The 15,799-nt window shown below is 34.3% G+C and overlaps 1 protein-coding gene and 2 pseudogenes across 1 annotated transcript; 2 read left to right on the top strand and 1 right to left on the bottom strand.

Annotated features, from left to right (window-relative positions):
* The first annotated feature begins 245 nt into the window (after positions 1-245).
* On the top strand, positions 246-799 carry LOC123893302 (annotated as a pseudogene).
* LOC123893301 lies at positions 321-6,254 on the bottom strand (annotated as a pseudogene).
* Positions 6,255-7,313: 1,059 nt separating this feature from the next.
* On the top strand, positions 7,314-10,301 carry LOC123892984 (U-box domain-containing protein 15-like). Its single transcript, XM_045942896.1, has 4 exons — positions 7,314-7,631; positions 7,939-8,055; positions 8,698-9,132; positions 9,249-10,301. Exons 1-4 carry the CDS (start codon positions 7,314-7,316, stop codon positions 10,299-10,301), a joined length of 1,923 nt encoding a protein of 640 aa, XP_045798852.1.
* Positions 10,302-15,799: the final 5,498 nt, after the last annotated feature.

Raw genomic sequence — 15,799 nt, 5'->3', positions numbered from 1 at the left:
ATGCTGCTTTATTCACCTTCCAACATGTATCAGGTGTAAACATAATACTACTTTTGGAACATCCTTGGATAAAAATGTAGAAAATAAATAATTTATGAAACAGAGAATAATGAAACTATCTACCCTATAAAAGCTTGTCTTTAAAAGCTTTTATTCACTACCAATAAATTGTTGATGCTTGTCTTTAAAAGCTTTTATCCAGTACCAATAAGCTTGCATCAAAACACTGCTTTTGTTACAAGAAATAGAATAACACTGCATAATACAAGCTACAAGATTGTAGCAATCAATTGTTGAACAAATGGAAGCCTCATCTTCTTCTCCTTGCAGTTCAAGCTCAAGGTTATGCAGCTACCATGTGTTTTTGAGTTTTAGAGGAGAAGATACACGCAAAGGATTCACTGATCATTTGTGAACTTCCCTTGAAAGAAAAGGGATCACAACTTTCAGAGATGACAAAGATCTTGAGAGAGGAGAAGCCATTTCACAAAAACTAATCAATGCAATTCAAGATTCTATGTTTGCTATTACTATTCTCTCATCAGACTATGCTTCTTCCACTTGGTGTTTGGATGAGCTTCAAATGATTATGGAGTGCAACAGCAATAACAACCTGCAAGTTTTGCCAGTCTTCTATGGTGTGGACCCATCTGATGTAAGGCATCAAAGAGGTTGCTTTGAGGATTCTTTTATAAAACATCAAGAGAAATTCGGTGAACAGAGTGACAAGGTTGAAAGATGGAGAGATGCATTGACACAAGTTGCTAGTTACTCCGGATGGGATTCCAAGGACCAGTAAAATCCATCTACTGGTGAAAATCTAAATATAGATATACTTACATGATCAAGTTCATTTCATTGTAAATGTAAACAGGTAATTGCCAAACTTGAGGGTCATGCTGTGAGTCAGTACTGTGCTTTACGGTTTTCGCTCTTTGTTTGATGATGCATAAAATGTGTAGCTTTCCTTAATATTAATACTTCCTGAAGTCTTAGTTGTATGCTACTATGTGGTGATACTACCCACTTTTTCTGTTGCGGCACACATTTAGTTGTTTAGGTATGGGTTATTAGTTAACTATGCTACTATAACAGTATATCCTAACAAATGCAATCAATTATGCTCTAAATGGTCTCATAAAATAGGAATATACTTTGTCCTCCCGATATTCCCTTCTTTCGAAAGCATTCCCTTTTGTGAGAAAAAAGAATCTCGTGCATTTACTTGCCAGACTGTGTATGATGTTTCCCTAAGTAATAGTGTAATATATTTATATTTGTATACTTGCTGTAATTGTTATAGATCTATTTGAATTACCCTAAGGAACTTACATTAGGCAATTACTTGGTCTTCGAATGTATAACTCGCTGTCACATTAGTCCCTGAATGTATTAAAATTGCAAACAGATCCACAAATGTCTTTTATTAGTCATTTTGGTCCTCAAATATAGTCCTCGAATGTGTTCTTTGTTGATTAACTCAGTCCAAAAAATTACTATCAAATGCGATACTAGCGATGTATTTGCAATTTCCGTACATCCAAGGAGCTATGTGACAGCGAGTTACATTTTTAGGAACCAAAATGGTTGTTTGCACTTTAGTCTTAAAGCACACTAAGTTGCTAGTTAAATTTAATAATCTACTTGTCCATTGTTCTCACACTTTTAATATCTAAGATTGAGTTTGCATCTGATACACTCCTTCAAGGTTGTTTGGTTGTGCTTGTGCAGCATTGCTGCTCAAAATATGTAACATCATGTTACTTGCAGCTTCATGTTCTTCAAGGAATGAAGTTATTGTCAAGGGCCAACTATATGATCTCCGAATATCTTTAACTCTCATTGAATTGACTCTTCACTTTGTTCCAATCTTCAACATCTTGCTTACATACCAGACGGGAACCACACCTCACTATTTGCAGTGAACGACAACAATAACATTTTAATGCAAATTCAATGTCACTCCAGTAATCATCTTTGAGAATTTGGTCGCGAAATTGATCAATTGACAGGTAGAGAATATAAAGGTGAGGATAGCATGGATTCATAGGAGGTAAGTTTCTGTTGCTGATCAATTGCTTACCATTACGTGCAAACAAATAACATTCAATCTCATGCTGGCACAGTTCAGGAGGGTCAGCATAACTTTTTAATAGGAAACAAAGAGAAAATCCTACCCATTCATCTAGAGGACAATTATTCGGGATCTGTATTTTAGCCCAGGAAACTGTTCTTTGAGGTACAAACCAAGATGGAATTTCATTCCCAGGGATAAGCATGTCAAATCTTGCAGAGGGAAGACAAGATCCCTGAAACACATAATTGTGAAGTTTAATAAGTGTTACAAGATGAGAGATCAAGTCATAGACTCTTAGCCATCCTTAAGTATACACACACATGAAATTCTTATGTACTATGAGTAATGCATAATACATCCATATACTTCTATTTTTATTACAAAGTTAATCTTAGAGATAAATTTAGGATACATTACCTGCATAAAGCTCTTAAAATGTTTTTCAAATTCAGACAGTTGCATTGGTGATGCAAAGAGACTGCATGGCTTTGCTGGATTAAATTTGGTAGTTTCCAGTGAACCACAATTGCTTGCATCCAACTCTTCCATACTTGATGGAAGCTCTGGCAACAATTGAAGCTTTTGGCAACAGTTTAGAGTAAGAACTCTCAGCCTTGAAAGTTTAGAAATGCTGCTTGGGATGATAACAAAATCGTTACCAGTTAGATTCAAAGAATTCAACGATGATAGGTGGCGAAAATAATCTGGGATTGACTCATCAGAAAGATTACAGTAACTTAGATTTATATATCTCAAAGAGGGTAGATTCCAAACAGAAGTTGGAAATCTGGAATCCAGTGGAATCTGGTCGACTCCCAAACATCGAATTGAAGGGAAGAAACCAGTTCATTGACTTGATCAATGGCCCTTTGCAACCAGCAAATGATAATACTTTTAGACTGTCTAGATAAAAAATGGAGGAAGGTAGTTCATCAATAGCAGTATCATTGGCATGCAGTTCCTCCAAACTCTTGATTTCCTTTAAACCATCTGGCAATCTAGAGAGTTTTGAGCATCCAGAAATGTTCAGAATTATGAGGGAATTCAATCCATGAATGGTATCTGGAAGAAAAACAATACTTTTGCAGTCCTTTAAGTTCAAATTTGTAAGTCCAACTAGGCTTCCAAGTGATGAAGGTAGTTTTCTTATAGCAGTTCCTTCTAAAACAAGCATTGATAGACTTTCCATGCTTTCCCCAAACTCTGGAAGGAATTTAAATTCACAGCATCCAGAAAGAATTAACTTCTCCAGGGAACTCATTTCTAATTTCCCTGGAAGAGATTTAAGACTTTTGCAGTCTTCTAAATTAATCAAAACAACTTTTTTGTGGTTTACAAGGGATGGATGAACCTCAGTCAGGCCTTCACAGCCTTTAAGAATCAATTGTTCAAGATTTGGAACCCCAGAAAAATCAGGCAATCTATTTAGGTTCTTGGAAAAAGCCATATCCAAGTACTTCAGCTTTTCCATAAACTGCTCAATATTGTAAAATGCGAACAAGTTATCAGCATTAAATTTCATTGTGATGAAACTTAATATAGATTTTGATGATTAAAAAAAAATATAGATTTTGATGAAAGAGTGTGTTACCTTTATTCCTTGCCAAAGTTGTTGAATTTTGCTATGACATAATTTAATGTCAACAACTTCATCCAGTTGAGTTGTTAGTGGCAGAGTTTTCAGAGGACAATCTCTCCAATGAAGAACTTTTAATGAACAAGGAAGGCTATTGAGGCCAAGGGGAAGTTGCATCTCACATAAACTGAGAAATTTTAGCTGACTTGTCTTAAAAAATGCTTCGGTGCTCCAACGTGCTTCATATGGTTGAACTAATTTCATACCTATGCTGTTAATTGCTTCAGTTCCCTACAAAACCATAATAACAAAATGCATAATCATATAGAATGGGGAAACAAAGGCTTAGGCAAATAAATGGTTGCATTGCCTTGTGTGGATAAAATATTTAGAGTTCACAAATCACAAGTCTCATTAAATTATTTGTTATTAATTGACATTGAAAAAGATATTTACATCGACAATGCATATCAGTTAACTCTATATTTATTTCCTGTAAAACCAATTATTCAACAGTGTGAGAAAAATTAGCACCTACCTTGTTCTTTGTCAACACATGATCAATGTCCTCTTGAGACCACAACCTGCTACGTTTGCTAGGATCATTTGGAGATTCCTGAAATACAATATCCCTGCCCATTTCTTGAAGCAAATCATGCATTCGCAGTCTATTTCTCACAGAATCTACACTTATCAAAGATCTTTCAATCAAAATTTCAATTCCAATTTGAGGGTAATAACCACAACTTTCTAATATATCTTCTACTTTATCTCTTTCCAATCCATTGAAAAAACAGGCAATATCGAGAAAAATATCCTTCTCCATGAGATCTAAACTCTCATAACTTATTTTCAGTTTATCTTGGATTCTAGGGTGTGAAACCATTTTTATTTTTTTAATAGCACTATGCCAAACATCAGCATTTCTTCCATAGAGATAGGAACCTAACACCTCAAATGCCAATGGAAGACCACCAGCATAGTCAACCACTTCTTTGGACAAATCCAAATACCCTTCTTGTGGTTGATCTCCTTTAAAGGCTTTCAAACAAAAGAGTTTAAGGGCTTCATTTGGGAATAACATTCCTACTTCATAAGTTTTATGTACTCCATGTGTCATTAGAAAATGCTTATCTCTAGTTGTGATTATTACTCTACTTCCTGGACCAAACCAATCTTGTTTCCCGGCCAAATTCTCCAACTGGTTTAATTCATTCACATCATCAAGAACAAGGAGAACCTTTTTTCTGCATAAAGAGTTCTGTATTGTATTTTTCCCATCATACAAATTATGAAAATCATTCCTACTTATATTCAGATGAGAAAGAAGTTGTCTTTGTATGTGAACTAAACCATTTGTCTCTGATAACTCTCCAACATTTGCAAGAAAGCAAGTAAGTTGAAATTCACATTGGATTGCTTCATAGACAGCTCTAGCAATAGTTGACTTACCTATGCCACCCATACCCCATATGCCTATAAAGCGAACATCGTTCAACTGCATTCCTATGAGCTTGTTCATTTCCTCCAACTTTGAAGAAATCCCAACAAGGTTCTCTATACAAGATGGAAATTTAGGAACCAACTTTCTATGTATGTGTTGAGAAATGTTTTCCACTAGTGATGCCTCATGCCTGTTCAGACAGGAGTGAAGCAGCCAACAACCAAACCATAAGCATATAAAATGAAAATATGAAAATTATTTTAATGATTTTGAATTTTTAACACAGTAAAACTAATGCAAATGAGTATGCTTGACATTTGATATCAGGCAGAAATGGTTTTAATAATTAATATGTGAAAATTGAACTTTCTGAATGTTTAAGTGAACTTTCCAATCTCATTAATCAAATGAATATCAGTCAACTAATTCAACACTAAGATCAAGAACCGAAAAACAAATATGTCTATTGAAGAGATAAATGACTTGCTGGCCCTTGGAATCCCATCCAGAGTAACTGGCAATTTGTGTCAGTGCATCTCTCCATCTATCAACCCTGTCACTTATGTGCTGACCAAATTTCTCTTGATGTTTTCTGAAAGCTTCCTCAAAGCTACCTCTTTGGTGTCTTACATCAGATGGATCCACACCATAGAAGACTGGCAAAACTTGCAGATTGTTATTGCTGCTGCACTCCATGATCATTTGAAGCTCATCCAAACACCAAGTGGAAGAAGCATAATCTGGTGAGAGAATAGTAATAGCAAACATAGAATCTCTGAAAGTTGTGATCCCTTTTCTCTCAAGGGAAGCACACAAATGATCGGTGAATCCTTTGCGTGTATCTTCTCCTCTAAAACTCAAAAACACATGGTAGCTACATGACCTTGTGGTTGAACTTGAACTGCAATTAGGAGAAGAAGAAGAAGAAGAAGAAGAAGAAGAAGAAGAAGAAGAAGAAGAAGAAGAAGAAGAAGAAGAAGAAGAAGAAGAAGAAGAAGAGGCTTCCATTTGTTCAACAATTGCTACAACCTTGTAGCTTGTATTGTGCAGTGTTATTCCACGTCTTGTAACAAAAGCAGTGTTTTGATTTAAGCTTATTAGTAGTGAATACAAGTTTTTAAGGACTGAAAATGTGGATAAAAATAATGTTGGCTTTGTTGGAAAAGAAATTGAGTGGAAGGTGGTTTGGTATCTTCTTCTATGAAAGAAATGACTATGAGGAGAATGATGTAATATATTCTTTAACATAGAATAAGAAAAAATAAAGACTATTTTACAATGACCTATCAAGGAAAGAGAGGGGAAGCTACTTAGAAGAAACTTCTACTTTCAGTCACAATTTTTCATTATTTAATGTTTCAATATATATATATATATATATATATATATATATATATATATATATATATATATATATATATATATATATTTTGAAAACTCGGTATAGCCCACCGAAATTGACACCAAAGGTAATCGAACCTGAGATCTTGAGAGGAGTATACTCCAATGACCCAAGCCAACACCACTAGACCGAGTGAGTTACATATATTACCCCTTCCGTGAATATATAAGCAAAAATTAACTTTTTAAGTTCATTGTATATTTAATGTATATGTCTTATAATATAGACTAGATACATTAAATATGCAATGAATTAAAGTAACTTTTGCTTAATGTATATGTCTTATATATATATATATATATATATATATATATATATATATATATATATATATATATATATATATATATGACAAAAGGTCAAAAGCAGTGTTTTGATGCACTCTTATTGATAGTGAATAAAAGCTTTTAAAGACTGCAAGTGTTTCAATGCGTGTAGTTTAATTTGCTTAGTTTTTGTTTTCGTTTTGCTGTATCATTTTATGTATGCAGGTTTTGGTTAACTTTTTCCTTGTGAGTACCACTTATAGTCAAGGGAGTTATCAATAAAATTTGCTGTTTCTAAAAATAAATAAAAAAGTGGAAGGTGGTTTTGGTAGTTTCTAGTGTGAAAGAAAGGAAGGAGTGTGAGGAGAAAGATAAAGTATAAAAAAAAAAAATAAAACTATTATTAAAAAATAAAACTATTTATTTTATTAAAAAAATAAAAATAAAAACAACACAACAAATAGTTAATTTTGATTTTGTGATTTTGGATAAAAACAAAATAATGTACGTAGAGATATGCATGGTGCATGACACAGGTGATATCGTCAATGGAAGAAACAGAGGAGAGGGAGGGAAATGCAGAACAAGAAGAAGAAGAAGAATGCGACGCTGTTGCAGTGGTGGCGGATATCCAACATGTCATCGAATCGGTGGTTCAAGTCGGCGAATATCGAAGAACACAGAGAAAAGAATCACACGTTCTTGCTCGTCGTTTCAAACACATTTTACCTCTTATGGAAGACCTTCGTGATCTTCAAAATCCTGTTCCTCAAAACGGTGTCGTTTGGTTGAGAAACCTAAGGGATGCGCTTTTGTTGGCAAAAGAATTGTTGAAATTGTGCAGCCAAGGAAGCAAAATTCACCTGGTAAATAAATAACCACAAACTCATTTAGTATATCTTATGAAACACAAACACTATCTTCTGATTAGGCGTGTATTGGTATTGAAAAGACTGCATTTGTTGTGGTGTCTGTGTCCGTGTTCGTGCTTCAATTCAATGTCCTTTTTTTGATATAAAAACAAACAACTTTTTCTCAATTTTTATGCCTCTTTTTTATTTTCTGATTAAATAATATAACTCATCAATTCTATGAGATCACTTCTTTAAGGGTGTGAGAAATAATAACTTTGTATTTGATTTTTAATTTTTTTTTTTTTTTTTTGATTTATAGGCATTGGAGGGAGAGGCGGTTATGATCAAATTTCAGAAGGTTTATGAAAAATTAAGCCAAGCTTTTGATGGTGTGCCTTGTGATGAATTGGGGATTTCTGATGAAGTAAAGGAACAGGTATTTCTAAATTTTAATTATATTCATATAATTAATTAAGGGTATGTTATGTTAATCCATCTTACGTTTTAATTAATTGAGTTTAATAAACACTTTGATGTTGAAAGGATTTGTTCAATATGTAATTATTATCTATGGAACCCTTATTTTTGTCATGACTAAAAATTAAGTTCATAGTTCATACTAGCAAATTGTATATGCTACAATCAGAAATTCACATAGTCAGTACATCAATGACCGTTCAATCGAGATCAGATGAAACAAGTAGATATTGATCCAACAGATAAAAATGTGAAGATTGGGTGAATGCATGGAAATTGTTTCTAGCAAATCCAAATCTGCTCTCTTTTTTTTCTTCTCTTTTTTATTAGCTCTGTTTTTAAACAATTTCAATTCACTTTTGACTTTTGGCTCCTTGTTAGCATTTCCTAGTTAAAAATTAGGGTATTCCCTTATTGAGATTTGTGTACCTATAGTGTTTGATCGCCTCGCCATGATCTTTAATTTGTTATGATTTTTCGTGATTACCCTGCAATTGATGATAAAATGATGAAAATTGAGTTGACTGAATATGTTGGTAGGTACTTTTGAATGATATGATATACATATTGAGATAATGTTATATACTTTGGCTTAATTCAGCTTGAGCTAATGCACGTGCAACTCAGGAGGGCAAGGAGAAGAACTGATACACAAGACATAGAACTAGCAATGGATATGATGGTGGTGTTCTCCGATGACCATGACCGTAATGCTGATAGTGCTATTGTCGAAAGGCTTGCAATAAAGTTGGAGCTTCGCAGTTTTGAGGATCTTGAGGTAGAAACAGTGGCTGTTGGAAACCTTGTTAGAGAAAGAAAAGGACAACAAGCTGAGAGTACACAGAAAATAATTGGCCTTCTTAACAGATTCAAAAGGGTTGCAGGTATGGAAGAAACCGCTATCGTCCTTGATGGTGATCCTGCCATGCCTAATAAGATGCTTGGAAGAAGCACTTCTTTGGTCATCCCTCATGAGTTTCTATGTCCAATTACACTTGAAATCATGACTGATCCTGTTATTGTTGCAAGTGGACAGGTAATCACATAGTTCTTTCCAAGAATTTCAGTTCTTTCTATAAATGTGATGCTAACAAAACTTCATTTTCCTGTTTTTCTTGTCATTGTGTGTGTGTGTGTGTGTTTCCATGAAAGACATATGAAAGGGAAAGCATAGAGAAGTGGTTCAAATCCAATCATAAAACCTGTCCAAAGACAAGGCAACCTCTAGAACATCTTCAATTAGCACCAAACTGTGCCTTAAAAAACTTAATTGTTGAATGGTGTGAGAACAACAACTTCAAACTTCCAAAAATCTACACTTCATCATGTCAAGAAGGCTCTTCAACTGAAAACCAAGAAGAAATTCCATCTTTGGTTGAAAGCCTAGGGTCTATCAACTTAGAACATCAGAGAAAGGCAGTCGAAAGAATCCGCATGTTATCAAAAGAAAATCCAGAGAACAGAGTTTTAGTCGCCGAGCATGGAGGAATACCACCATTAGTACAACTACTATCCTATCCAGATTCAAAAATAAAAGAACATGCTGTTACCGCACTTTTGAATCTATCAATTGATGAAGATAACAAGAAACTTATATCACAAGAAGGTGCTATTCCAGCTATTATAGAAGTGTTGGAGAATGGAAGTATTGTAGCTAAAGAAAACTCAGCAGCAGCTTTATTTAGCTTATCAATGATTGATGAAAATAAAGAGATTGTAGGAATATCAAATGGGATTCAACCTTTGGTAAACTTGTTACAAAATGGAACAGTTAGAGGGAAAAAAGATGCTGCTACAGCACTTTTTAGCTTATCATTAAACAATGCAAATAAAGATAGAGCTATAAGAGCTGGAATTGTTACACCTTTACTTGAACTGTTACAGGACACAAACTTGGGAATGATTGATGAAGCACTCTCAATTTTGTTGTTACTTGTGTTGAATCCTGAAGGGAGACAAGAGATTGGACACTTATCTTTCATTGAAATTCTTGTTGGCTTTATTAGAGAAGGGACTCCTAAGAATAAGGAATGTGCAGCTTCTGTTCTTCTTGAGTTGTGTTCAAGTAATTCTTCTTTCACTTTGGCAGCACTTCAGTTTGGAGTTTATGACCATTTAATTCAGATGAAGCAAACTGGTACAAATAGAGCACAGAGGAAAGCAAATGCAATTTTAGATCTCATTAGCAAGAGTGAGCAAATTTAATTAATTATATATTAATTTGTTTCTTCTCTAATATAGGCACACTTCTATTTGTTCTGACAAAATTATCTCAACTAATTCTTTCACATCTTGTCATGTACAAAGTATATAGTTAAAAGTGTAATTAAATTTGTTATCTCATCCCTATTTATGATTAGTTACAATCAATGTTCTTTTCATAATTTGAAATCCTATAAAAGTACATGAAAGTTTGATTACTGAAAGAAATAATAGGCCCCAGCTTACTGAAGAATTGCCACAACAGCTGCTGATTCACAATGTAACCAGTGGACCCAAGCCTTGGATGGTGTATTCTAGATGAAAGGGTAAAATTGGTAATAGTGGCCGGTTAGTTACATTGAGGTGATAGAACTGTCTCACACTATGTTTGGCTATCAAAGAGATTGTGAAGAGAGAAATAGTGAATAGAGAACTAACAACATCTCCAATGGTAGTACATATTAGCACTACAAGAAAATATTCATTTACCGGCGAAAATTACTGGCGGTTTTGGCCCTCAGTAGCTTACTGGCGGCCTAAGCCCCCAGTAATTAAACAAAATCGCCACAAACTAATCAAATAATATTTAAATAAAAAAATTTAAATTTATTGGCGGTCCTGGCCGTCAGTAATTTTCTTTTTAATTACCGGCGGTCAGGCCGCCACTACCTAAGCAAGAATATAAAAAAAAAAAAACTGACGCCTTCAGACCTTTCTGGCGGCCTAAGCCGCCACAAAATCTTGGGAATATAAAAAAGTAGCCGTTGGAGGACTTAGTGGCGGTTTTGACCGCCGATAATGTTCTTGAAACTTGCCCAGCCATTAATGGCGGCCTGGGCCGCCGCAAAGTTGTTGGAATTTGAAAAAAAAAATGACCGTTGGGGCTTAGTGGCGGCGTTTGACCGCCAATAAGCTCCAAGTCCAGATTTTTACGAATTTCATCCCCCTCTATATATATATATTCCTTCACTTCACAACTCTCATTTCCTACAATCCTTTCTATATCTAAAATTTCTACAACATCTCTCTAAAAATTCTTAACTCTTTATCATTTCAACTTTTATCATTTCACTCTCTAAAAATTCTCCAACTTTTTATCATTTCACTCTTGTTTTTCTTCATTTTGGTAAGTATTTCTCTAATATTCATGCAAGTTTAATATTTGATGTTTATATTGATATGATAAATTGTGTTTAATATTTAAAAAAAATATTTTTTTAAAACAAAATAATTAATTATTAAATTTTATATTTAAATAAATTAAAATGTTTTTTTAAAGCAATTAATATTTAAAAAAACGGTTTTTTTAAAACAAAATAATTAATTAAAAACGTATTTTTTTAAAAATTCGAAAAGGCTGTAGTGGCGGTCCAAACCGTCGCTAAATGGTCAAAATCTGGGCAAAATTAGTGGCGGTCCTGGCCGCCAGTAGCTCTGTCGCAATCTGCAAGTTTGTGGCGGTCTGGGCCGCCAGTAAGTCTCGTCAATTCAGTTTTCGACGGCTTTGGCCGCCAGTAGTGTTACCGTCGCCTTAATTACTGGCGTATCGTGGCCGCCAATAATCCGCCACTAATTTGGCCGTTTCTGGCGGTTTTTGGCTGTTTCTGGCGGTTTTTGGCCGCCAATAATTGGCGTTTTTCTTGTAGTGTAGGTACTTATTAGGTACTATCATTGGAGCAAAACTCATTGAGTATCTAATAGGTACTACTCCCTCCATCTCAAAATATAAGCATAAAATGGTCAATGAAAGTTGATGTATTTGGTTTAAAATTTAGTCCAGATACATTCACTTTTGTTGACCTTCTTTTGCTTATATTTTGGGACGGAGTAATACTTCTTAAATAGGTACCCTCTCTCTCCTGATTATAATATATTTTTGTGGGACCTACTTAAAAAGATGTAGTGTTATTGATGAGATATAAAGTTATTAGTGGGACCGATTTAGAACTTTTTAACAGGTGCTGAGTTGGAGAGATTGAGTACTTATTAGGTACTATTATTAAAAAATAATAAATGAGTGATGTGTACACGTGAGACCCAGTTAAGTACTCAAATTTGGGGAGTTCCATTGTGGATGCTCTAAGAGAAAAGAGAGATAAAAGAGAAATTGGTTAGAAATTTTATTTGGTTTAAATGAATAAAAAGTGAGAAAAGAGAAATTAATAAAAATCGGAAAATAACAAATTTACCTTTTATTTACAAGGAAATAAAATAGTTTTTTTTTTACACAGAAAATAAATTAGTTGAGAGACAGTATTGTTGTAAAATTATTTATTTGACTTCTTGACACACAAATCTTGCCTAATATGAAGAGATTTATTTTTGACGATTACTAACTATTATATTTTTCTTTTTCCTTAGTTCTCTCCTCATTCAAACTATAGAAATAAATAACTAATTTTTTTACTATATATTTTTTATTTATTTCTCTCTTTTTGTAAATCTATCTAAACAAGGCGTAAGAGTGAGGAGAGCACCGTGTTATTCCTTTCCATGATATAAGGAGCAGGTGGGGGAATTGTAAGGGATATCTTGGATTATTGTATTATTGTAAAATGGATATGAGGTACTAACTTCCTATTAAGAGCCCAACTCTTGTCAGGTCTAGGGATTGAGAATACCCTTTTTCTGTACTTGTTCCCATCATTTTCAGTATTAATAAAGCTCTCTATTTATTATTTTCTTTGTTCTGTTTTCACTGTTATATTGCTGAATATCATATTGATATTGGTACATATCAATTTGGTCTGACCTGCCGGATTGTTCGATGGAGGCACCAGTGAATGCCTTCACAGAAGGTGACAATTGCATCGTTCACGAAAATGGAAGCAAGGGTTGAAGCTCTGGAGGGTGAGATCTCTGTAGTTCGTTCGACGTTGACGGACGTTCAGAATACGGTGAAGGAGAATCACGCGAGTCTCGTCGCGATGTTGGAAAGGTGTATGGGTAAATCAGTGGTGATAGATAAAGGTAGCGCTAGTGTTGTTGTTAGAACAACACCGGGGATACCAGTTGCATCAGAGAAGAAGATTTCTGATGGTTCGCTAGTGGATGCAATGACGGAATTCCATCAATCTGTCAAGAAGATGGAGCTCCCTTCGTTTGACGGAGAAGACCCAGTTTGGTGGATATCGAGAGCTGAGATGTGTTTTCGCATCCAAGGAATGTCACCGGAAGTGAAGGTGAGTTTGGCCCAGATTTGTATGGAAGGTTCAATAATTCATTTCTTCAATTCGTTATTCAGGGATGATGAAATGTTGACTTGGGAGCTATGTTGCATGGGTACTCTATTTTAGATAGAGCACCAGTACCGGGTAACGGTACGCGTACGGTACTCCCCTGGTACAACTGTCGTACCTAGTTCGTTTTTGTTTTTGCAATGGGTACGTGCATGATACACCTGTGGTATGCGCGTGGTACACCAATCCAAAACAACACTTTTTTTTTCTCCTTTTTCTTTTATTATTAGCTTTTTTATAGGAAGATTTAGGTTTTTTATTTGTTTATAATATAAAAGTAACAACTATTGCTAAAAAACAATAACAAAGTAGCCGTCGAAATTATTCACTCATTCATTGAAAATGAATAGACTCAATTCAAAGAGAGATGAAGATTTAGTTTTTATTCATACCAATCTTCGTCTTCTCTCGAGAAAGAGAAATATTAATACTTATAATGAAAGTGCAACAAAAATGTGGGATATTCGTAGAGATGAATGAGATTTATTTAATATATAGTTGATATTCTTGAAATTGTTAGTCTTTCTCGTGGTGAACCTAACTAGAGATCGTTCTTTTTAGTGATGATGGAGAGAAAAATAATTGACTTTTTTTTGAGCTAATTCCTTTTTAATTTCATATTTTGATGTTTCGAACAATTTAAATTATAGGGATGTACCCGTACCTTAGTTTTTCTAAAAATGACGTACCCCGTACCGGGTACTGGTACCGTACCCACACTCGGGCAACATAGCTTGGGAGCGTTGAAAGAAGTATTGATGGAGAGATACGACGACGGGCACGTGGAAGGGGATGTAATTTTTTTTTTTTTTAAGTTTTTAATTATAATACCCATCAATTATCAGGGCCTGGTCCAAGCAATTTTTTTTTTTGACAAAAAAAAAATACAAGCAATTCGGAGGCACCACTCTAATTTTTAAAATTGACTTATCATTTATTACTTTGCATTTTTATTCATAAAAATACAATTTTTGTATTTTTTTTTTCTACCTTTAATGTGTCCATATTTATAGAGAATTTTTTTTGACGTTGTATTTATAGAGAAATTGTTAATTTTTTTTTTGTTTTACTTAGATAATAAAACCAAAATAATGGCACAATCTTAAAATACAAACACTTTTTTTTGTTGTAAATAATAATAATAATAATAATAATAATAATAATAATAATAAATAATTAAACAAACCTCTCGACTGCTTGTTATAAGATGCTAAAGTTTTTTTTGGAAATTATTTGATCAACTTCCCAATAAATAAATAAAAAATAGCAAAAATGACATAAGAGAGGGTTGAACCCAGTGTTTTAAAAACCGGACAAATCGGATTAAACTTTTTTGTATAATGAATTTGTTAGATCTGGATCTGGACTTGTTTATTGATACTTTTATTTTATGTATAATGAATTTGTTAGGTCTGGATCTGGACTTGTTTGTTGATGTTTCTGTTCGTCTGATGAAGAGAAAAAAAAACAGTCAAGTAGTCAACCCGCCGGTTTTCAAAACAGCCGGTTCGCCGGTTTTTCCCGATTTTGTCCGGTTTACACTAGTTCAATTGCATACCCAGTCTAGATGTCGAACCAGACCGATACACCTCCGGTTCGCGGTTCGACCGGTCCGGCCGACCGGTTCGATCCGATTTTTAAAACATTGGTTGAACCAATGACCTCTTTCTACCTCAAAAGACAAAAGGTACCACGACCACTGGACCAACTTAAGCACATAGGGCACAATTGGAAAGCCATTTTCTTTCCCAGATCAGCGAAGAAATAAAAAGGTGGTAAGACCCGCCACAATTATGTCTTTCTTTAGTGTTTTTGCTACTCCAAACGGTAGAAATGACTCATTTCTCTCTCTTTCTCTCTTCTCATTCTCTCTCGTTGTTAAATCTATTGAACCAAACACACTGTTAAAAGGTGCATAAGTGGAGGTGTTGGGAGTTCGAACCCCGATCTTTATATATAAAATGTAATGTCCGTATCAACCGAGCTAAATTCACGTGGATTCAATTCGTGGCTTTTAGATTTTTTTTTAAAAAAACAGTAGAACAAGTTTATATTTTTTTGTTACAACAATGGACTTTTAGAAAAAAGAATAAAAGTATGGGTGTGATTGATTTGTTAAAGGGTAAGTACTGGACAGAACATTACAAGACAGAACAGCACAACACATGACAGAACAGCACAGAACAAATTTTTGGGATATTGAACATTTTTTTGTCTTATACAATATTTTGTTAATAAAATGGTATTTTGGCATTTTAGACA

This window comes from Trifolium pratense, linkage group LG6 (assembly GCF_020283565.1).
Source record: "Trifolium pratense cultivar HEN17-A07 linkage group LG6, ARS_RC_1.1, whole genome shotgun sequence".
NCBI lineage: Eukaryota > Viridiplantae > Streptophyta > Magnoliopsida > Fabales > Fabaceae > Trifolium > Trifolium pratense.
Note: the sequence above shows the minus strand (reverse complement) of the source record. Positions and strands in the feature narration are given on the sequence as shown.